Below are 21,672 nucleotides of genomic sequence, written 5' to 3'. Positions count from 1 at the left end.
CACGTTGAGGCAGGGCAACACCATCTTCGAGGAGTGGCTCTTCAAGCCAGGGGATGAAGAGAAGCTAGCGGCGCTCAAGGAGGAGGCGGCAACAGTTATGGAGGAGATCAAAGCCTCGGGGGATGACAAGTGAAGGGCACGTGAGGGAGACTTGCTGTATCCTGCTACTCGAACCCCTCGCATCTCCTCCACAACACACCAGTCTCTTAGATTGGCGAAGGTCCAACACTGATGAGCGTAACGTCGTAGACGAGATCAGTGTTAGGAGGAACCTGTGAAGATCGTTAGGGGAAGAGGAGAAGGAGGACAGGGGGGCTGGGGAGGGCATCGGAAGGGGGGGGGGGGAGAGAAGTAGCGAGCAGCAAGCTTACCAAGCAACCCTTATCCTCGAGACAAACTCCTCGTGCTCCATAACCAAACTCAGATTTCATAAAGATCTGCCTTGCCTCTCCTGCCTTCATCCCAATGATCCCCTGGTCGAGGCCTGGGACCACCTGCTTCTTCCCGACCTGCCCACCTCACCGTTCAACAAACACGCACTCGCACCTACTCGCTGCACCTGGAAGGCGACAGGCTTGCCTCTCTTGCGCGTGTTGTCGAAGATGGTGCCTGCAGCCACAGCATGGTTCAGTGACTGAGCAACGGGAGAAACTTTTCACCGTCTCTAAGGTACGCGATGTAGTCGATGACAACAAAGTCTGCAGGTCAACCCCTTCACATTCCAACAAGCAGCGGCGACTCCTCTCACCTCCCTCGTTCACGCCAGCGGTCAGCCCGCTCAGGATCCCATCGTTCTTCTTCTTGTCGACGTAGGACAGGCCAGGCTTCACGATCACAGCCTCACTCCCTGGCCGCATCCTGTCAGGCACCAGCAGGTAGCGCTGCCCATCCTCTGTATACCTTTCTTGCTCGTCTTCTCTGCTGCAAATACAGGAAGAGCAGCACCAGCAGCAGCCACAGACAAGCCTGCTAGCTGTCAACCAACTCGAACCCCCCCCATGGCACTGACCCTGGATGAGGCTCCTGCGCGAGAGCTCTTGGTCGAGGCCCATGCGAAGAGCGCAGCTGGCGGTGCGAGATGGACGGAGCTTGCAGCCCGTCAGTACAACAAGAGGAGGAGGCGAGGGCCTCACGTTAGCCGGAACAGCGGTGGGGGTGAAGGCGTTGGAGAATTCGGTCATCGTAGCGAGGACGACGGAGAGGGGAGCAATCCAGGAGCGCATTTTGATACCAGTGGGCGAGATAAGAAAACCTGCAACGGAGGCACTGCATAAATGAGAGTTCCCACGTCGCACAACACTGCAATTCTTCGATTCTTTCTGCACCCCCAAATATACAACCATGTTCGTTCCTCTTCAACATCGAATTTATGCAGCTTCCACCTTACCCACCTACCATCTTCCTTCTCATGAAACATGACTTCAGCCATAGCTCGCTCCTATATCCATCCCTTATCGCTCCCTCCCTCTCCTTCGCTCTCGTTTCCCTCTGTCAGCATTTTGCAACCCCCTTTAGATGTATCTGACCCCACATCCCCACTCAAGCCCTACCCGGCCCGCCGAGGGCCACGGCCGGGGTCCCGTCTAAACTGAGAGCACGGCCATCAGAAATCTCAGAATCATTTTGAAAATTATCTACTTCTTAGTTTCAAATAATGATGACTACTTTCAAAATATTTGAAAAATCGGGGACATCACGGATTCGCAACGAAGGCCATTTTTGATCAGGGAGAGGGCAAAGGAGGCGGCAAGACAAAGCAGGTGGATGGGCGCCAATGGTGTGAGAACGACTGGGACAGGGAAGGACAAGGTGGGCAGAGGGTAACAGGGGAAAGTTTGGGGATACAGGAATCATCTGATGAGAGAACGGGAACTTAGAAGGGGGTCATGCAGTACTAGAACGAATGAGGAGTAGAGTCAGAGAGGAAAGAATTCCCCAGGCCAAGGACCGGAGTTGGGAGACGGATGTGCTAACTACCAATCTCTTGGCAGGCATGATGAAAGTGAGATGGACAGGATGATGTCAACAAGTCCAGCCCTGTGAAGACACCGCCTCCTCTCATGGCGAGCACTACTCGCCCCCCTGATATCAACCAGGACGAGAACGGAGGGGAGGCCACAAAGAAGAACTACTATGAGATCCTCGGAGTGGACAAGGATGTTTCTGGTGGGTCGAAGGGAGGTCTTCCAGCCTGCACAGAGTTGACCGGGGGTGCAGATGCCCAGATCAAGAAGGCATACAAGAAGCTGGCGATCAAGCTTCACCCCGACAAGAACATTCATGACCCTCAGGCTCAGCAGAAGTTCGCCCTGCTCAACGAGGCATACACGGTAAGGATCATTCGCCTGGCCTGCAGGCTGCGCAGATGCAGGAGGATGACGACGGTCGACAGGTGCTTAGTGATCCTGAGAAGCGGAAAGAGTACGACGAGGGGATAGCAGAGCAGGACGTGGGGTGAGTTGGCACACTGGATGGGCTGAGGCTGTATCTGATGCCGACATGATAGCTGGGGATGGAACAAAGAAGCTGCGAAAGAGGCAGAGCCTGTTCGTGGTCACGATGCCCACTGACTGAGATGTATAGCGGGCAAGAAACTACAAATGGGATGGAGGAAACTTGTTCTTCAACGTTGGTGAGGGAGGGAGCAGAGCAGGGGAGATCTCCACGTCGAGTTTCTCAAGATCGAAATGCAGGAGAGCAGCTGAATCAGGCGAGACAGATGCAACGTGAAGCATGTGCGATGAGATGAATTGCTTTGCGCATTGTGAGTGAGAGGGACCTGACTTCATTCTCCAGCTCGGAGACAACTTGTGAACAAGTCAAGAGATTTTCTAAGTAATCTCATCTGATCTCCTCCTTCCTCTGTTTCGTCATTTGCATTCTACTTTGTGATTGAGCGGATACTCTTTCGTACTGATTACTCGTGTTTTGCTTGTCCTTTCCTTCCTTGCTCTCTGCAGAGTTTTGGGGGTCGGCGTTAGTACTCATGTCGTTCCTCGAGGGGATGATAGTGTTAACGGGTGAGCCGTCTCAGCTTTCACCTCCTCCCCTTTCCTCCTCCTCTTTCTCTACCTCCTCGCTTTGCTCTTATTGCTTCCTTGCTCGTCCTCCTGCCTTCTCCTAAGTGGACCTCAACTACTGAATCTTGCCTTCCATGCTGCGCAGCTTTGAATCATGGGATGCCGAAAATGTGTATAATCTGGGGGTCTGTTCTAGGAGGACTATTTCTAATCGGTTGATTCTCACTTGCGGCCTTGCTCCCTCCCTCTCCCTTTCTCTCCCTCCCTCTCCCTTTCTCTCCCTCCCTCTCCCTTTCTCTCCCTCCCTCTCCCTCTCCCTCTCCCTCTTTATCACCCTCTCCTTCACTCTCACTCTTAGTCATTGTTATTCTCCTTCTTCACCTCACTGGTGTTGTTTGACAGGAATTGTCATTTCAATCAAAACGGATGAGTGGGAGTTTCCTGCTGGGACATTAATAATAACGGCAAGTGTCGTTATTTGCAAGGAGTTTCCTCTCCCCACTCCTTCATATCTCCTCTATGTTCTCCCAGCTTCTGATATTCGCATGTCTTTGCTTCTCCCTCTCTCTTATCCTCCCCTCATTCATTGTCTTCTTAAACTCATCCTTCAGGTCGCGTTTTTCTCTATCCTGGGATCTTTCTTTCCAGCCGATCTCTTCGTTCAATCTTCTTTCTACCTCAAGCACACAGAACTGCTCATCGACCCTGCTCCCTCTCGTCTTCCAAAGGCTCACCTTGGAATCTATGGATTTCTTGACGGTCTTTTCCTCGCCCCTTCACTACCCTTTTTTAACCGCCATTCTTCATGCTCACTGCTCCTCCGAGGCTCGCCTCAGCCAACCTCAGCCGCTTCCTTCCTTGCTGTTCTCCTCAATTGCGTTCTCAGGTACCATCGTCGATCACTCCAACACCGTCTCAGCAGATCGAGTATCCCCCTCTCACCCTGTTGTCTTTCTCCCTCTCCTCACTCCAATCCAGGACGGTCAGCAAGTGTGCGCAGCACCCATCGTCCCGGAGACCGCAGTGGGCACATCCTACTCGCTCAAGCAGGCACGCGAACTCTCCTGCTCCTTTGTCAGCTGCTCCTTACAGCGGCGTCCAGGTTGCCTACTGGGCGGTTGCGTCAGACTGCTGCTCGCCCGGGATAATCACGTGCGCGGGCTGGAAGGAGAAGTGGGAACAGGGAGTGAACTGGTATCTACAAGGTGGGACTCCTTCTCTTCCCTTCTCTTGTTCTTACTTTCCCTTTCCCCCGCCCTTTCCCCTTTCCCTCCCCCTTCACTTTCCTTCCGTCTCAACTTCCCTTCCGTTCTTCCTCCTCTTTCTCCTCGCTGATTCATCCTCTTACTCTGCTCCTCCCCTCCTCAACATCGGCGCTACACTCTTCTCCCCTCTTGTGGCAACAGGTCGGCCCAGCACTGTCTGGGTGCGGAGCGATTACGGCATCACTGAGGAGAGGCGAGGAGGACTCAACGTCTTGCTCCTCTCACTCTGTCGCAGCATCTACAGCACCATCGCTACAGTCTCCGGTGGCACAGAGGTCCTCTCCAACGTCCCCTCTCCCCCCACCAAATCCCCCCTCGCGCCACCCACGCGGCGTACGAGCGCGCCTCGTGTTCCTTACTCTCCTCCCTGCTCTAGGTTGTCTCTCCGGTTGCGCTGGTTTGGACCAAGAACGCTGCCGACAAGATCCGGCGCATGTACGAGGTCTCTTGCTCACCTGCTACCTTGACAAGCCATGGCTGAGACGATCCTCCAGGTCCCAGCATGGATCTGGCTTGTGTGCGTCACATGCCTGTGGCCTCTCCTCACTCTCCTCGGATGGGCGATCCTGTCGCTGGGGGCGTGCTTCTGCCAGGAGAGGTTTCTTCCCCTTCCTCTATCTTACTTCAGTTCTGTCCCTCCGCTTCTGCTGCTGAACTTTCTGTCCGACTCCACGTAGATTGCGATGCTTTCAGCCCTGGCATATCTTCTTCCTTCACGTCGGGGCCGGATGTCCCAGGTATTCCCTCAAGTCTGCTTCTTCCTCAGTTGCACCGGGCGGCCCGGTCGGAGCCCGGCCCCCGGCGCTGCTGACTTGCTGTGGCAGCTGTTGGTCGGACCTCAACATCATCGAGGATTGACCACGAGGCTCGGCGGAACTTGGAATGTCTCAGTCGCCAGTATCAAGTTTATATGCGCGTGATTGAACTTAAACCTGAACTGGAGACTTGGATGGCTTCCGAAGTTCCGCAGGCTGGCCGCAGTCAGAGTACCGTCTAGTATGCCGCCGCGACTCGACGTAAAGTTGACAACCTGACTCGCTTGGGCCGTCCGCGACAGCGTGACGGAGTAAGCTTGCCCTCACTCGCCGCCGAACAAGTGCCACGTGACTCAGGGCCCCGCGAGCCGCCTGACTCGGACTCCGAGCCTCGAGACTCGTCTTGTCGCGGCTCAGTGAGTTACTGAGCATCATCGGAAGCGCCGGAAGCTCGCCGGGTTCCATAATTGTCGAATGCCCGGCCGCTATGTTCTTTATCGGGCCCGCCCCAAGTATCAATATAATTGAGAGATGGCGGCAGCACTGATCTGATGTTAACACCAGAAGGCCTCTAAAAGGCCAACAAACTTGTTTTTAAAATATGTTGTGGAATTTATTCCTAAAATGTTTTCTTCCTGCTTTCGTACTGGATCTGCCTGTATATCCAGATCGTAACGTACCAGGAATAATCACTTTTAAATAAAAAGGCTTTGGCAGGGGTTGTTTCCACTGGCGTCAAGGTGGTTCTTGACAGGTAGAGATACGAGGCTCAGGGGCTTATAAGATAGGATACCAAAAATATACTTTTCATTCTTTCCACCTGCAAGCAGCTGACAACCATTGATGATCACGGACGCCACCTTCGCATTAAACTGACTCCCTTTCCTTTCTTTTTATCTTTATAGAACACATTTACAAATCCAAAGAATAATTTATGTTTAAATGTATTTTGAATTGACCGATCATGGAAGAGGTTTCACTGTAGTAAACCTATATCCGCGCAGCATAAAAAGGGGGTGAGGTGGGTAGATCCACCGGTACTGCAGCACATCTAAGGTGGAGTTATCTCAGTCATATGGGCCATGTGGTTTTACTATTCTCAAAGTCACTATGAATATTTCAAAGTTTTAGTGAAATATTTCATATTCTATCCCCAAACTTATAACAGGTTTGGAATTTATAGCCCTCTTCTACGTTCCATAGGGGTGATCTGAAGCAGTTCAGGGGGTGGGGTGCTGTGGACTTGCCATCGAGTTTACTCGATAGGGTGGGTTTTACAATAGGGGGTAGTGGGTATCACCGGTGGATGCCTGACTCTTTTTCGAAGGCAACCAAGAAGAGGAAATAGGGGGTAGTACACGTCAGTAGAGGGTCCATCGGGTTGGGGTAGGTAGACAGCCTGAGTTTACTGTCTACCCGGCAATGCTTGCTGCGATGCGACGCCTTGTGAGGAGCGGACAGAGCCAGCAAGCTTGAGAGGAGCTCTAAGTTTGAGAGGAGCTGTATTGAGAAGAGCCGTCTGAGAGGACAGCCGGGGTGAAAGCTCGAGATCATTGGAGTCTCTTGCAATAAGAACGATTAGTTAGCTCCCCCCCTCACAGATTTGTTACCATTCCCTCCCAAATTTCTGAAGCAGGCAACATGGGTGCTGGGCGTAGGTACTACGAGATGGATCAGATCATAAGCTCCAGGCTTATGCGAAGCCGAGGTAGGACAAGGAGCAGCAACAACTTGAGTCATGTCCCCCGCTCTGATTTGGGAGCTCCGATCCAAATCCCATATTACGGTGAACCTTCCTGCCATCGAGTGCAGCCGGGGGGCGCAGTCTTGGTAGCAAACCTCTCTACTGGCAAGGTGGTTGGCTGCAGTAAGAACGTGGATCGCATCATCAACCGGGCTGTCAATGACATTCTCGGGAAAACTTGGTCCGAGCTAATCTTGGACTCGAATCTGCCCTGGCCGGAGTTGCAAGCGAAGAAAGACTCGATGTCTACAGGCACCTTCAACGTGACTTTCAAGGGCGGCGTGGAATCGTACATTCACTTCGTGTACGAGAACGACCACGTCATCCTTGACATCGAGCCCCGAGAAGAAGAGTCTCCGATTGAGTTGACGATCAGCTTTCGGGAAACCATTGAAAACGTGTTCGCCGAGCGCGATCTCAAGAGCCTCTACAGCACTGTTGTCTCAACGATGCGTTCTATCTTGGGCTACGAGCGCATTGTGCTGTACAAACTCTCTACCTCTGAAAGTGAGTATGGTTTCCTCATCCCTGTCGCAGAGGACAAGGCTTCGTCCGTCCAAGACTCCACGTTCCTGTTCCAGAGTGCCAGCAAGCAGTTGCTCCAAGTGTGCGGCTTTAAGAATCTCTGCATCGATCGTGATCTCAACGCTGACTACGAGCCCATGTGCTTCGTGAAGGAAGCCCTGGGCCCATTGAGCAAATCGCAGATTTCTATCCTCAAGTCTAGCTACCTGGCAACTGATCCTTTCACCAAGGAATATTTCCTCTCGATGGGCATCAGGTCGTTCTTTGTGATGTCCATCAGGACCAAGAGAGTTGGGGATTGGGGCCTCATGATCGGATATAACTATTCGCAACCTAAGCACATGTCGATCAATGACCGAGTTGTGTGCGACTTCGTGAGCCAGGCTTTCTTCTCCAAGCTGGACTCCTTGATGGAGGTGAAGCGGCAGGCAAGGTTGTCAAAGCTACTCAACATCCATGGAGATTTGCTGGACTTGATGCAGAACCTTGAAGGAGTGGACACGCTCAAGGGGCTGGTGGCATCTCAGGAGACTTCCCTCCTCTCCGTGGTCCCCCACACCTCAGGAGGAGCTGTTGTCATGCCAAGCGGCGAGGTCCACACCATCGGAAGGACTCCGGATGTGAACTTCATCAAGGCGCTCGTGGATGAGATTTACAGCGACAGTGACAGGAAGCTTTCGAGCAGCAGGGATGTGCGCGACATCATTTCGGGGTATGATTGTGATCCCTTGTGCGCATGTGGAATGCTCTGCCTTCCCCTCAAGATGGGAGGCGAGCTGCTCTGGTTTAGACAGATCGAGCATGACAAGTCCGCTGAGGCGGGCTGCCGTGACTGGTCTCAGAGCGACCTGGAGGATGTGCAGGATCTCGGGAAGTTTGTCAACGACATCTTGTCGTGGGCAACAGGGCAAGAGTTGACCCAAGACATGAGCATGAGAATTCATGAGCAGCGGGTGAAGAGCAGAACTGAAAGCTTTCGTATGGCTACAGAGGTGATTTACGTGCAAGCATGATTTCCATCTCACATTTGTCCAGCTGTCTAACATCATCTCCGCTGCGAATGCTCCAATCTTCAGCATAGATCGTTCGGGTGTGATCATTCAGGTCTGTGCAGGATTGATCATGTCTGCTGTCTTTTCTGAGTTCACATGCTTGCAGTGGAACGCCAAGATGGAACAACTCTCCTCGTTGCGAAAGGAAGAAGCATGTGGAAAGGAGCTGAAGGAGTTCTGCCCTGCGTCGTTCCGAACTGTGTTGTCAAGCATCCTAGACGATACCAATGCAGGAATTGATACAGACCCTTTTCATCTTGAGATGTTCAGCAACAAGCAGAAGTCAGAGGTCTGCATGCAATTATGCTTCATCCTTTTGTTTTCTTGATTGTTCTCTCAGACCGTTCACCTCCTCCTGAACGCAAACGTGCTCAAGAAAGTCTGCGGCTTTGCAGCGTCTGTCACGTTTGTTGGTCAAGACATCACCGAGTCAGTGATTGTTCTTGAGAGATGCAAGGTTGGTCTGCACCGAATTCGTTCACCGAGAAAAGACTGATCTTTGGACTTTTCTCAGTCGGTAGCGGCTGAGTATGAGAGGTTGATCGCACAGTGTGCCGTCCCTGTGTTCTGCTGCACGAACGATGGCAAAGTGAATGAGTGGAACTCGAAGATGGCGGAGATTACCATGTTGAAGCGCGAGGAAGTGATCGGCAAGAGCCTTGTCGGGGAAATATTTGGCAACGACCTGGAAGTTTTCTCCAACGAGATGTGTCAAAAGGTGCGATGGACAACGGCGTTCCTTGCGTGTCTTGTGCTGACGTCATCCCTTGCAGCTCAACGAGCAACGAGTGAATGCGATGAAATTTTGTGAAGTCGCTTGCATCGACGTCATCTTCAAGAAGCGAAACAAGGGGGTTGTGAACCTGCTGGTCAGCGCCGGAGCTCGTCGCACCACCAACGACACAGTCGAGGGAGTGGTCTTCTTCGCGCAAGACGTGACCACGAGGCAAGAGAAGGAGCTCATGAAGAAGATCAAGTTGGCAGAAGAGGCGGCCAATGAGGTTCTTTGCTTGACACTCTCTCGCCTAGATGATAGGCTCACACGTCATGCAGGCAAAGATGGAGCAGCTGCAGTTCCTGTGCCATGAGATCAGAAACCCTCTGAATGGCATCATGGGCAACATCTCCTTCTTACAAGACACGGACATCGATGACGAGCAGTTCGCGCTGGTGGAAGGGACGTGGGAGAGAGCGAACCAGCTGCGGAAGATCATCGATGACATCTTGGACATCGCGAAGATCAACATGGGGTGAGAGAGGAGAAAGAGCAGGAGTGAAAGAACATAGGGTGAGGGAGAGAAAGAGCTTGCAAGAGAGGAGGGAGGGCTGTGATTAGAGGGGCTGCAGACGTTAAGGGCGCTCACTTGATGCTTGCAGAGGAGTAGAGCTTGAAGAGCTGACGTTTGACCTGCGCCTTCTCTTCGAAGCGCTTGGCTCACATTTCTCCGAGGAGAGCGACACCGTCTCCATCGACACCTCGAAGCTCCAGTTCTTCAACGTGGTCGGCGATCCCTTCCGCATCCAGCAGGTCTTGACCAAGATCATCTCCCACTCTCTCAATCACGAAGAGATCGAGAAAATTCGTGTGGAGGCCAGGACTGGCTCCGAGACGTTTGTGGACAGCAAGGGCCGCGTCTGCTTCAACTGCAGCATGTTGGTCATTGACGATGGCCCTGGTATGGACTCGGAGCAGCTGAAGATGATCTTTGGCAATCACAATAACTCGAACAACCTCGTGGACGGAGAGTGAGTGCAGACTAACTCTCGCTGCTTTCTCCCTTGCTCGTTTACCTTCCTCCCTTTCTTCTCCCGCGTCAGCTCAGCTTGCCTCTGACATTTCTACCAGTGTGGAGCTTCTTAAGGACGGAGCTCTGGGGTTGAGCGTTTGCAAAAAGCTCGCGCTCCTGATGGGAGGTGACATTCAGTGCGAGTCTGAAGTTGGGAAGGTGAGATGATCGTCCTGTCTTTGGGGGCAAGGAAGGAGGAGGAAGAAAAGAGGAGGAAGGGGAGATGGGAAGTGAGGGCTAGGGGATAGCAGACATTGGAGACCTGACTTGCTACCAGGGTACAACATTCAACTTCCAGCTTCCTTTGCGGGTCAGCAATGTGAACGAAGACGATGTCCACGACTTCTTCTCATCGCTCCGAAACAGCAAGGGAAGGCCTAGAGGTCGACCCTCTCAGCGTTTGCCCAGGAACAGCTCTGCAACCAACTTGACATCGACGGACAGCAACTCCCCCATTCGCCCGATCTCCCCGAGGAGGGGCAAGGTCACCTCACAGTCCACCCCGCTCCTCCTCACCAGCAAGATTGAGTCGGACGCTGAGCCTGCTGTTGTTGAGCAGCCCAAGAAGGCTCCAGTCACAGAGCTCGAGCTCAAGCGGCATCAGAAGAGCCTCTCTCCTCCTCGGCGTCTCGACGAGGAGACTAGCCCACGGTCCCTGGTGCAGAGCAAAAGATCGAGGAGGAATACGGGGGAGGATGTGGGTGTGTCGCAGGAGAGGGGAACGTCAGAGTGGGACGTCGAGGGCGTTGCTGAGGGGAAGTGGAACTTCACTGTAGTGCGCGAGATCATCAAATCGAATCAAGTTGCGGTGCTGGGATGCGTAGAAGTTGAGGGTGTGACGCGACAAGCTTGGGGCTGCGCGTCAGTGGAGGAGTTTTGACACCTCTGGCAACGATTTCAAAGCGTTCAACAATCTTTTCAATGAAATGCTGTTGTGACAAAGTTATCCGACCCTGATCGTCATTCTGTTCTATTTTAATGCCCAAGAAGGTACCTGTTGCCTCACTCCCCGAAAAGTCGAATACTGTGTTGAGCTTCTCAAGAAACTCAATCTTAACTGCTTCAGTTTGAGAGACAATGAGTAAGTCATCCACGAAGACAGTCAGAAGCAAGACGTCCCCCGCACAGTTGGAGTATCGGTAGATGATCTCATCATGTCCTATCCCACTTGCTCCCACCGTCTTCAACACCTGCGTGAACTTAAGATACCATCTCCTTGGTGCAATGCGAAGTCCATAGAGCGACTTCAAGACTTTGAGGAGGCACTCAGGAGGAAGACTCATGATATCTGGAGGAATCAAATACACAGGAACCTCCAAGTCACCATACAAGAAAGCAGCAGAGATATCCCTGAATGTGATTCTCCAACGGTTGCCTGCCGCGATGCTCAGCAAGAGCCGGATATTGTCCAACGATGTAGTCGGTGCAAACAATTCTTCAGATGAAGGAAGTAAGTTGCCCATGATAACTAGCCGCCCCTTTCGTTTCAAGATCTTGCCCTTCAAGTCTCGTTTTGAAGCATACACCCACAAGGCGCGAGCAAGGACGGAATGATTTGACTCCCTGTTTTTCTGATCACGCGTAACAACTTCCCAGACCCCACGACTTTCGATCTTCGCAATTTCCTCCTTTTCAGCCTGCTCCCAAAGATGCCGATCCGGACGACGTAACATCTCTGACCTTGTCTTGGGATCTGGTAACTTGTCAAAACTACTTTCGTTCTCCACATTTCCTGCATCGCAAGCCGCTGTCATCACGTAATCTGCCTGATTCTCAGGCATTGCAGCTGGATTGTCACGGTCGGAAGACATCAGAGATAACAGGTCAGATGCCAGCTCCACCGCGTCCCATACGGGAGAGACCAACGCTAGATTCGCCACAAGAAGACGCGTATCCCTGAAAGTAGGGTCCACATTAGCACTGACCTGTGGGGCAGATGACACAGGATCGACATGCTGTAAACGAGTTTTGTACATCTCATCCCTCCATACTGGAACAAAACGCTGGGATGCTGGCTGAAGGCTTGTCCTGTCTTCCCCCCTGTCCCAAACATACAAGATCTCTTCAGATTCAGTCGACCCCTGCACAATATGTGTAACTTGCAGATACTGTGGAAATTTCTTGTGCTGGGAAAGTACAACCACTTCAGGCGAACCCCCAACTGTAGCTTCGACAACATCCATGATCTCATCCGCTGCACGATCAAGACAGGGTTTAAAAACCTTGGTATGGTCGGTCATATCACCAAAGACGTTCGGTGGAAAGCTGCACGAGTAATAATCTGCTAACATGCAGGCCTCTGATATTGTCTCCCCACTTGTAAGCACCACCATTGCCTTCTGTTCGGTTTGTTCCAAAAACTTGATGTCAGGATCAGTGACAGACCGTAACACCCAGTAATTGTCGAGAGTTGGGAAAACAATCCGCGCGAGAAACTTTCCCTCCTTGAAAACCATCTGCAAAATTTTGCCTTGCTCTACTTGACCATTTACAAGAACTTCGACATCTCGATTGACATATTTGCTTTCCAAGACCCCTCGCTCCGCCTTGAAATCCCTCCGTGTTCTTCTGCCTGCTGGAGGAACTGGAGACATTGCACCGTCAGGCATATATTCAGTATCATCCCCCAACCGATGCTCTCCCGAATCCGCTTGACCACTATTTTCGCCTGACCCCGAGGATCTCTTCTTGCCCACTGCAACTTCTCCGACAGCCTGCGGTTCATTCGGTACCATCGGTTCACTTGCCACAGTGATATTCACCACTGACACGTCTCCCTTCGCATCCATCGCGGGCGTCACGGTCGTAGTCGTCTTGCTTCTAGTTTTTAAGATGCGCCCCCAGTGGAATATTTCGTCGAGAGAAATCTTTTCTGGTCTCATATTACTCTTCTTCCAATTTCGCAATTCTCTATTCAATGCCAATGACTGCAACGATTCACAAGTCGATTCTTTACACCTGGCATGCAAGAGTTCAGCGATCTGGATCTCTAACGGCCCCATCCTTTGGTGTGCCCCCACAACACCTTGAATACTATCCTTGAGATTCTTAAACAGTAGCTTGATTTTGTCCACGTTCCTCCAGAAGGCTTCTTCAGACTCAAGTGGCTGTTTCGCTAGCGCTCTGAGCTGATCTCTCCCTTCGTCCTCAGTAAGCTCGATAAGCTCAGCTCCACTTCGTTGCTTTACATTCCAGCGTACCAGTGCCAAAGTTTTGAAGAATGCCAAAGGATAGTTGCCTCCTCCTGACATCTGCCACTCTATGTCGAAATCATCCTTTAGCTTCACTCGAAAATAACTGTTCGTGCTTACAAGTACCTCAGCAATATCTTCAAATAAGACTTCCACCTCCTGTCGATCAGCTGAGGATCTGAACAACCTCGGTGATATCTGGTACTTGTGTGGAGAGAAAACCACAGATGTATCGAGTGGATTACCCATCTCTCCATCCTCTGAAGCACCATCAATCACATCCTCGCTGGCTGCGATTGCCTCCTCGAATTTTCCTCGCAACTTCTTAAACTTCTCAAGAGCATCCTTGAATTTCTTCCCATTCTTCCAAATGTACCCTGCATGCAGAAACAACGCCGTGACCTGAATCTTCCACTCCAGCGAAGAGAATTTTTCTAGACCTTCTGGAGACGACTCCCACATTTCATGAAATTCTCCAACAAACGATCCAGTCTCGTCAATCGGAAACAAGTCCAACAGTTTTAAGAAACAAGCCCCAAGATTCGGACGAAAACGACTCATGGCACCTGAGAAAGGAAGGAACAGGTCCTCGAGTTTTTCCTTGGAGGTAACCTTCCCATGCTTCAGCTTGTCGACCTGAACATCACCATGGCTTCGTTTCAACTCCTCTTGCAGATCTGGCATGCTCATGATCGTCAACTTGGAGTTACCAATACCGTTCCAAAAAAAAATGAGTAACAGCGTACAGTACAACAACCAGGAGCCTTAAAGAGCCTTCAAACTCGTTGTCAATTCGACGCACAAAGACCAAGAGCCCTTTAACTCGTTGTCCTTGGAATCTTATCGTAGAGTCTTTTTGTATTCCTTTGTTCGTGAATACAAAAAGAAAATTTTCTTTTTGTATTGGAATCAATTCCTGACTCCTAGAGTCTGTGCACAGATGAATGACTAGTAGAACAGCTCAACAGCTGACTGATAAGTCCAAAGACCAAGACTCACAGATGATGTGCGCACGAAGACACCAATGACTTTCACAGCCAACCAAACACCTCAGATAACTCAGATCAACTTCCCAACAATCCCCAGCACTTTATTCCCAACACTCGTAGCAGCAAGACCAACCAAACAGCTTCCCTTCACACACCACCGCCTTACTTCCACCACTGTACGAGTGCTGCCTCTTCGACAGCCGGCGCCTCTTGATTCCTCCGGCGTCGCCTCAGCTTCCCCAGGCTCCAACCAACCGGATCTTCTAAGTCACAGACTAAGCTCCAGCCCACTAGCTTGGACCTGCAGGCTTCACTTGGTTCACAACCTGATTAGACGCATCCCTTGAACTTATCGCGTCTGAAAGAACTTCTGAGAGGTTTGTCAGAACCTGAGTTCTTACACAAGTTAGTCAGGCCTGCGGGTCCGGTCCGTGTCGGGCCGGGCCCGAACGGCGGGGGACCTGACTGCCGGCTTGCCATGATTAGACTCTGAAGATTTATCACTACCGATGGCACTCCGATCGGCGACTAGATCATCCGACGTTACATGAACCGTTACTCTTGGATTTTTAGTAGACCGTCTGTAAAAACTTAAAAACTTTAAAATGAAAATTTTATCCCCCTACCCACTACCCCACCCCTCTAAGTTCAATACTCCTCTTTCGGTCCAAGTACCCATATCAGTTACCAACGAACAGCACACCAATTAGGTAGGGTAGTATTTTGTACCGTGGTGGGTAGTCAAGTACGTACGCGCCATGGCCCTGACCATGAGGCCTTTGCGAAGAGATGCGGAGTGGCGCGGGGGAGAGGAGGAGGTTGAAGAAGAATGAACGAAGATAACAAGATAGGCAAGCAAGTCACGAAAGACTGCTGAGGATGAAACAGATGTCAAGAATTGGGTAATGGAGCTAGAGGATAAGAGTCAGTGGATGATGGCAGTGACGAGTCGTGGGGTCGCAGAGGCATGCTTGCATAAGATTCAATCATCATGAGGGAAAAGCGCTTTCCGAAAATGATGTATGGAACGTGTACTGTTTATCCTCTCGTGATAGAGCATTCGATATGTTTGAGCGCCATAGAATCCGGTTTTCACTGGAACGATGCAATCAATGAGTCACATCTGATATCTTAGTACGGCCTGCTTCCCTCATTGTTTTGATGCTTCAAGGAGATCCGTTCTTTTTTCCATCTCCATTGCTTGATTGTTGATATCGTATTTCAATCGATATTCGAGCTCTCACATGCTTGGCAGGCTTTGTCATGAAGTCCAGCAGGTCATGGAGCGGCACTGACGACGAAGCCGGACCATCCAGCTTTAGCGCGTCATACATGCCAAGGATGGATGAGGATGACGGCAAGAAGAGTGGTCTTCGTACGAGAACCTTGTCAGATGCTGACTCGCCCTGCATGCCGGAGGGTCAAGATGGCCTGGCTCGCATGTACGTCCTCGACAAGCTCACCTCGCTGGGTCCTCGGCCTGCGATGAACCCGCTGGGGCAGAAGCTCGGGGCGGCAACCAAGCCTCTCGGAAAGTTCGATCCTCACTCAGGGAAGTGGTTCAGGTCGTTCGCCATTGACAGCAGCGTCGTTGGCGAGCTGAGCCTCCAGGAGGTTGTCGAGCTGTTCTCGTGCGAGCACCTGCGCTACCGGCCGGAGGGTCACACTGGAGTTGTCCTCAACCTGGTCTTGAATGAGTTCAACGTGATGTGCATCGGCGACACCCACGTCCAAGTGGATGAGCTGTACAACGACGCCATGTTGAAGCTCCAGGAGAGAATGGACAAGATGCAGGGAGGGAAACTCCCCTCGCAGGCATGTTCCGAGGGCCCAGTGATGGATTCCGTCGCCGGGATCTCCCTCATCAGGAATGAGGGAAAACAGTCTCTGGAGGATCGTCAAGTGCAGTTCAACGAGACTGCAGGAGTTTCTCTCCTCAGTGCTGGTGAGGAGCGGTCCAGTTTCTCAACTTGATGATGATGATGTTTTCTTGCAGTCGATCAGGCAGACTCGAAACCCCTGAGAGCTACTGGTAGCATCGCAGGGATGACCTTGTTCGCCGAGACGGTCGAGGACGAGGAGTCCGACGCTCTCAACAGCGCAGACGTGTCCAACCTCATCCAGTCTGTGCGTCAAAAGTGTGCTTCGTTCACCAAGTACCTTCAAAGCTTCGACAGCGCAGTCAACGTAGTGAACAACATGTCTTTGCCCTCCGCTGATCTGACCCGGATGCGACAGGATGAAACATGCATCGAGTCCTGCGGTATGACTCTTTTCAAAATGGAGGAGGACACGTTCGTGCAGGTTTGTGTCAACACATTGAGACGGCGTATGTGACAGTGTTGAAGGAGCCGGTGGAAGTTGCAGAGGATTTGCATGCCGTGTCAAGCTGCGGGATCACTCTTTTCCAGTCGCCGTCGGCCAACATGAGCAGCAACGTTGTTGCTGTCGACAGCCAAGCTGGCATGACTCTCTTCTGCCGAGAGAGCTTTCAGGTTGCGACTAGGATTTCTTGCAAGTCATGCTGACTGTCTTGTCAGCATTCCATGAAGGCTCTGGGGCATGCGGATACAGCTTGCGGCATGACTCTGTTTGCACCCGAAGTCTGATGGGATCAGACTAAGTTCTGTTCATCATAACCTCCCTTTTTTCGACTCCTGTGTTCCCTGTAACAACTCTGACACACTACGGCTGCGATGCCTTCAGCTTCTTTTATTGCAAGCTTCAAGAGACTCAATAAATCGCGCGTCAACGTTTACTTGCCGTTGTTCTTCTGGATCCAAGCAGCGACGTGAAGGGCCCAGGAGTAGGGGAGGAACAAGGAGCCAGCGATGTAGAGAGGGTTGGGGTCAGCAGTGAGGGGGACGCACTGCAGAGAACAGTGAGCACGTGACAAATCATGTTGTAGGCAGCGTCAGTCACCTGGCTGGTGCAGAAGCCTCCAACGAGAGCAGCAACGACGGAGGCGGAGGCAAAGGAGCCGGAAGGAAGGTTCTTGCCGATGCCGAGAACCTGCCATGCCCATCAGCAGCTGCCTCCATCCTCCTCCGAGAGCCTGACCTCGCTGCTGGGAGCCTTGGTCTCCCAGTAGGTCTCCTTGGTTCCCTCGGGGGAGGGAACGGGGGAGTAGCTCATCACAGTGCGCTGGGAGACCGCAGCGCGTCCGGAGGCGCGGAGGGGGAGACTGCGAGAGAAGGTGTAAGACAAAGTAAGTCCAGACAGACGAAAGGAGTGGTATAAAGGAAGGGTGCGTTCATCGAGTCCACACAAGCGAGATGTACAAAGGTCCTCGACACCAGTGCTGGGGATGTAAACATTCGAAATTCTTGCAACATAACATCGATCACAACAAAGAAGAATAAGAAGCAACATGAAAAGAGGAGCCAACGTCAGGACAGACTAGGTGTCAGCCGACTTTCACAGTGAGTTCTAACATGTGAGGTAAAAATGGCCCGAGATGACTCTCATGAAGAGAAAGCCAGCGCGTCAATCGGAACGACACATGAACAAACAATATCTTCGATTGACAAGGGCTACAACCTTGTCAACGGTGTTCACACACGAGGAGCAAACCCCTCATGGCACGAGAGAGATTAGCCCACAACGTTCAGCATCGACCAAACACAGACAGAGCAGAGGAGATCGACAAGAAGGGATGGGACAGGAAGGAAGAAGGAGGACAGGTTTGTGATGTACTCACGTAGGGGCGGAGAAGGCGGAGGCGGAGGCGACGAGCGCAAGGAGGAGGCAAGAGCGGAGAAGCTGCATGGCTGCTGTTTTTTCCAGACTGTGACGCCTTATTTTTGAACACTGGGGTGGGGTCAGGACCACTGGGTTGGGGTTGTGAAGAACGGGTCTAGTCCTTTTCGACTAGGTAGGGGTACTTGATACAGTGGGGTGGTGTACACGATGGGTGGTCATTAGCTGCTCGAAACGGAGAACCGAGCTGGGTAGGTGATTTCCAAAAGTGAAATTGAGGGGTGGGGTCATTGAAAGTACGGGGCTCTACATCTCTCAAGTAAAGATCAATGGAGGGGTATGCAAACGAAGTGAGACTTTGTGGGTGGGTAGTGGATGGGTAGTTGCTGTAAGGATGGACGAATGGGGGGTAGGGTGGTTTTGCGTGATTGATCCTCTGGTAGGGTGAGTGTGAATGAGGGTAGGGGTAACGGCCTCATTGGAGTGAGGGTGGGTAGGTCAACCCGAATGGTAGGGTGGTGAAGTGAAGGAGAGGCACCGGTGGTTGTGAGCCTGCACAGGAGGTGGGGTGATTGCAGTATTACTTTTATTAGTTAATTACTAGATCCGCCAGTGGAGGGGTACTTGAATTATTAAAATGGGGGTAGTAGGGGTCAGAGTGGGTGGGTCGATGTCACAAAGAATGAGAGTACCCACATCCCCTCTCGGACCGGGGACCCGCCGGGTCGCATCAGCCGGGACCCGGCAGGCTCGGGGCCGCGCCGCCTCCGATTGGCTATGACCGCCGTACCTGTCACTAAAATTTTGTTCGAGTCCGCGACCGTACTAACGGCGGAACCGTCCGGGCCGTATACAGTGATCGGCCCTCCCAGGAGGCCGGGATGCTTTACAAACTTGAAACTGCTGCTTCGGAATCGCGGTACTGTCAGTGTGGCATGATTGATTCCAGTGTTGAAATGCGGGTCATGCCGCCGCCGCCAAGCATGATCATCATGATACCAGGCTGACTATGATCTGAGCATCACCGGGCCCAGTGACTGCGGCGGCCGCGGGCCCGTCAAGTTGAAGGCCAGTGCCACTCACTAAGGCTCAATTGTGATTTCGGTCGGGCTGTTGGCAATGACGTGCAAGAGAAGGAATAGAGAGTTTAGGTACTCAGAAGAGCGAGGGAGATAGAGAGGGAGAAGGAACGGGGAACTTAGGAAAATCATATGGAAGTAGCCGCTCAGTGGCCGGGGAGATTCTCTCCCGTCATCTGGTTCCTCTGCACCATGACAGCGACTCGTTGCTTTACCAATATTCGATGGGAACAGTCTGACCAGTCCTTAGCGCCTGTTCACTCGGCGTCAGTGCACTTTGATCGCCGCGGAGCCTTGAAGGAGGAGGAGGACAGGATTGGTGAAGGGGATCAGACTAAGGAAGCTTCACCTTAGTGCATGCCTGGGCAATACGGAGACAGTCAACCTGAATCATCTCAAGTGTCAAAAATTCCGAGTCTGCACAACATCGTGTCGTACCACATTCTGCTCGATCAGTTGCGGGCGAACTCTCGATGCGATCGCCTGAAATCTGCGTGAAAAAACTAGAGGCGTACGCGAGACTAGGACGGGGAGCATGTGAAAGGTGAGGTCAACAGATACAAACGAGGGGGGAAGAAAAGCGCCTGTTCACCTTGGCTCCAGAGGACGCAGCGTACATTTGCTCCAGCGCGTCTGCTCTCGCAGCTTCGTATTCCTGTGGATGAGATGAGCCATGCGTGGAAAGTTAGAGGAGACTGAATCCATGCCTGAGTGAAGCGAAGAACTTTAGACTCTTGATGTTTATCTGCGGTCACGAGAGTGTCAGGAAGACGAGAAGCGGGTTGGAGGTCTCACCCTGCGTTATCTCGTGCTGAAAGACATGCATGTGATCGACTCTCCTCATCTCGACCAATCTAGTTGGCAACTGATCAGACGTCAAACAACATAATTGGATAAAAACCTTTCTCCTGACAGTGAAAAGCTCTGAGTATCAACGGATTCCAATCCAAGTGCCGTGAAAATTGTGTAAACACATCCGTTGGGATACAACACGGTGATTTCAGCTTTGTGCTCCTAAGCAATTACCATCAGCATCGAGTCAAATAATCTCGCCCTAATTTTTATAGACAAAGACATTCGAACGATTCTTTTGACACACGAAAAAATCCGGCAAGCAGTTTCTCTCACCTTCCCAGAGACGAGGCACGATGAAACCTCCGTGGGCCTCATACACCTGGTGAGCGTCAAGTCAGAGAAACAAGAGACAACAATTAACAGATGTACATGCAGAAATTAACGGCAAAACAATCATGCAAGATGGTATCGATAAACATGGCCTCGACCTGCAACAATCAAAACGATCACTCAAGGGATTTCAAGGCGGAATCATTACCGAAGGATCCGATGGATTGATCTTCTTATCAAGCAGAGGATGCTTATATCCGTCTGCAACGAAGTTTAAGAAGGTGAAAGGATGACAGGCTGGGAAGGAGGGAAAAGGCGGGAAGGACGGGAATAAACCGGGAGAAGGAGAAATCAAGGAGGGAGTTAGCCATACCAGGAATGACGCGTTCGCAGACAATCTTGGAAGCAGAGGAGAACAAAGACATCACGACAGCAGAGAAAGATTTGCCAGGTCTGTTCACTTTCGGGTTGAGAATCCAATCATCCATACGGTGACCGTCACCTTCCAGGAAGTAGTGTCATCAGCACTTGCTTCTGTCGCCGTCCAAGTGCAAATCTTGCAGTTCGGTGTCAACAAGAGTAATCAGCGTTGCTGCCACAGACTCACAGCTCTCTTGCAGAATCAATCGTCATGGCAATCGGTCTGTCGCAGAGGACATCCTTGTGCGCTTTCAAAGCTTCGCTGTGAGCGCTTCAATCACACTTCGAATCTTGCCTTAATTTTTATCTGATTCACCTTGCACGTCTTGGACGATCAACGACAGGACCGCTGATAATCACTGCAAGAATAACATTCAGAAGATCTCTGGAGGCATGATTACACCAGTATTCACCGATTCGAACACTCTTGTCATTTAAGACGTCCGTATATTGAGACGACGGAACAACCTAACATGTTGTCATTCGCAAGTAAAGAGCACTCTCTCTCACTCCACCTTTGCCTCTTTGATCTTCATCGATTCTAATGTTGCTTTTGCTTCCTTAATTCTGTGCATTCTGGATTCAGTCCTACTGTCGATGTCTTCACAATCCAGCAAGAAATCTCACAAGTTCTCATCGTCTTCAACTATCCATTTCATGGAGCATCCCTGATGTTTGCTTCAATATCTTCTTTGCCATGACATCGTGATCAGTGAGATAGCTTCACCTCATTTCTCACAATATCCAGAACTGCTCGCTTGCCCGTAAAACTGTTCGTGGCCTTGTTAGCTCCAAGATCTTGAGGAAACGCGAAGAATTCCACCTGAATCCCACAACAGCCACCCCATGGACGGGATGATCGGGCGTCTGAGTGAAGTTTATGAGAGAGGATGTTGTTATCACAATCACAGAGCGCGACCTCCGACAGAATGATGCTGGGTTCAGGCCGAAGAGGTTTCAATGTTGTCAGAACGTCTCCCGATCTATCGGGAAAGAATGAGAGGACAGCGGTATCACATGC

The 21,672-nt window shown here is 51.5% G+C and overlaps 6 protein-coding genes across 6 annotated transcripts; 3 read left to right on the top strand and 3 right to left on the bottom strand.

Annotated features, from left to right (window-relative positions):
• Window positions 1–135: 135 nt before the first annotated feature.
• GUITHDRAFT_154114 (FKBP-type peptidyl-prolyl cis-trans isomerase) lies at window positions 136–1,254 on the bottom strand. The gene is made up of 8 exons (XM_005827544.1): window positions 1,134–1,254; window positions 1,010–1,088; window positions 901–966; window positions 749–847; window positions 660–698; window positions 560–609; window positions 372–509; window positions 136–272 (listed from the first exon to the last, which is right to left on the bottom strand). The coding sequence occupies exons 1-8, from the start codon at window positions 1,221–1,223 to the stop codon at window positions 207–209; spliced, it is 627 nt and encodes a 208-aa protein (XP_005827601.1). The 5' UTR covers window positions 1,224–1,254; the 3' UTR covers window positions 136–206.
• Window positions 1,255–2,060: 806 nt separating this feature from the next.
• Window positions 2,061–5,143, top strand: GUITHDRAFT_113407 (hypothetical protein; the record flags this gene model as incomplete). Its single annotated transcript, XM_005827543.1, has 11 exons — window positions 2,061–2,330; window positions 2,393–2,454; window positions 2,584–2,632; window positions 3,632–3,779; window positions 3,907–3,947; window positions 3,999–4,043; window positions 4,123–4,214; window positions 4,521–4,560; window positions 4,662–4,727; window positions 4,780–4,883; window positions 5,110–5,143. 11 exons carry the CDS (start codon window positions 2,061–2,063, stop codon window positions 5,141–5,143), a joined length of 951 nt encoding a protein of 316 aa, XP_005827600.1.
• Window positions 5,144–6,681: 1,538 nt separating this feature from the next.
• GUITHDRAFT_142709 (hypothetical protein) lies at window positions 6,682–10,924 on the top strand (the record flags this gene model as incomplete). Its single annotated transcript, XM_005827542.1, has 11 exons — window positions 6,682–8,301; window positions 8,345–8,413; window positions 8,468–8,650; window positions 8,702–8,818; window positions 8,876–9,079; window positions 9,135–9,362; window positions 9,415–9,611; window positions 9,739–10,107; window positions 10,208–10,307; window positions 10,426–10,799; window positions 10,861–10,924. 11 exons carry the CDS (start codon window positions 6,682–6,684, stop codon window positions 10,922–10,924), a joined length of 3,525 nt encoding a protein of 1,174 aa, XP_005827599.1.
• Window positions 10,925–15,591: 4,667 nt separating this feature from the next.
• Window positions 15,592–16,801, top strand: GUITHDRAFT_164652 (hypothetical protein; the record flags this gene model as incomplete). Its single annotated transcript, XM_005827541.1, has 4 exons — window positions 15,592–16,273; window positions 16,325–16,515; window positions 16,567–16,632; window positions 16,677–16,801. Coding segments are annotated over 4 exons (1,062 nt in total), but the record flags the coding sequence as incomplete, so codon positions are not given.
• A 220-nt stretch (window positions 16,802–17,021) lies between these two features.
• Window positions 17,022–18,108, bottom strand: GUITHDRAFT_96294 (hypothetical protein). Its single transcript, XM_005827540.1, has 4 exons — window positions 18,029–18,108; window positions 17,389–17,512; window positions 17,251–17,340; window positions 17,022–17,197 (listed from the first exon to the last, which is right to left on the bottom strand). The coding sequence occupies exons 1-4, from the start codon at window positions 18,094–18,096 to the stop codon at window positions 17,084–17,086; spliced, it is 396 nt and encodes a 131-aa protein (XP_005827597.1). The 5' UTR covers window positions 18,097–18,108; the 3' UTR covers window positions 17,022–17,083.
• Window positions 18,109–19,227: 1,119 nt separating this feature from the next.
• GUITHDRAFT_164650 (hypothetical protein) lies at window positions 19,228–21,636 on the bottom strand. The gene is made up of 19 exons (XM_005827539.1): window positions 21,571–21,636; window positions 21,475–21,518; window positions 21,379–21,421; window positions 21,279–21,319; window positions 21,167–21,218; window positions 20,968–21,119; window positions 20,839–20,913; window positions 20,734–20,787; window positions 20,605–20,684; window positions 20,440–20,492; window positions 20,331–20,389; window positions 20,235–20,280; window positions 20,008–20,120; window positions 19,902–19,960; window positions 19,814–19,851; window positions 19,699–19,761; window positions 19,545–19,589; window positions 19,456–19,491; window positions 19,228–19,359 (listed from the first exon to the last, which is right to left on the bottom strand). The coding sequence occupies exons 4-19, from the start codon at window positions 21,308–21,310 to the stop codon at window positions 19,318–19,320; spliced, it is 999 nt and encodes a 332-aa protein (XP_005827596.1). The 5' UTR covers window positions 21,311–21,319; window positions 21,379–21,421; window positions 21,475–21,518; window positions 21,571–21,636; the 3' UTR covers window positions 19,228–19,317.
• Window positions 21,637–21,672: the final 36 nt, after the last annotated feature.

This window comes from Guillardia theta (assembly GCF_000315625.1).
Source record: "Guillardia theta CCMP2712 unplaced genomic scaffold GUITHscaffold_66, whole genome shotgun sequence".
In the NCBI taxonomy this organism is placed as follows: Eukaryota; class Cryptophyceae; order Pyrenomonadales; family Geminigeraceae; genus Guillardia; species Guillardia theta.
This window is presented reverse-complemented; position numbering and strand designations above follow the sequence as displayed.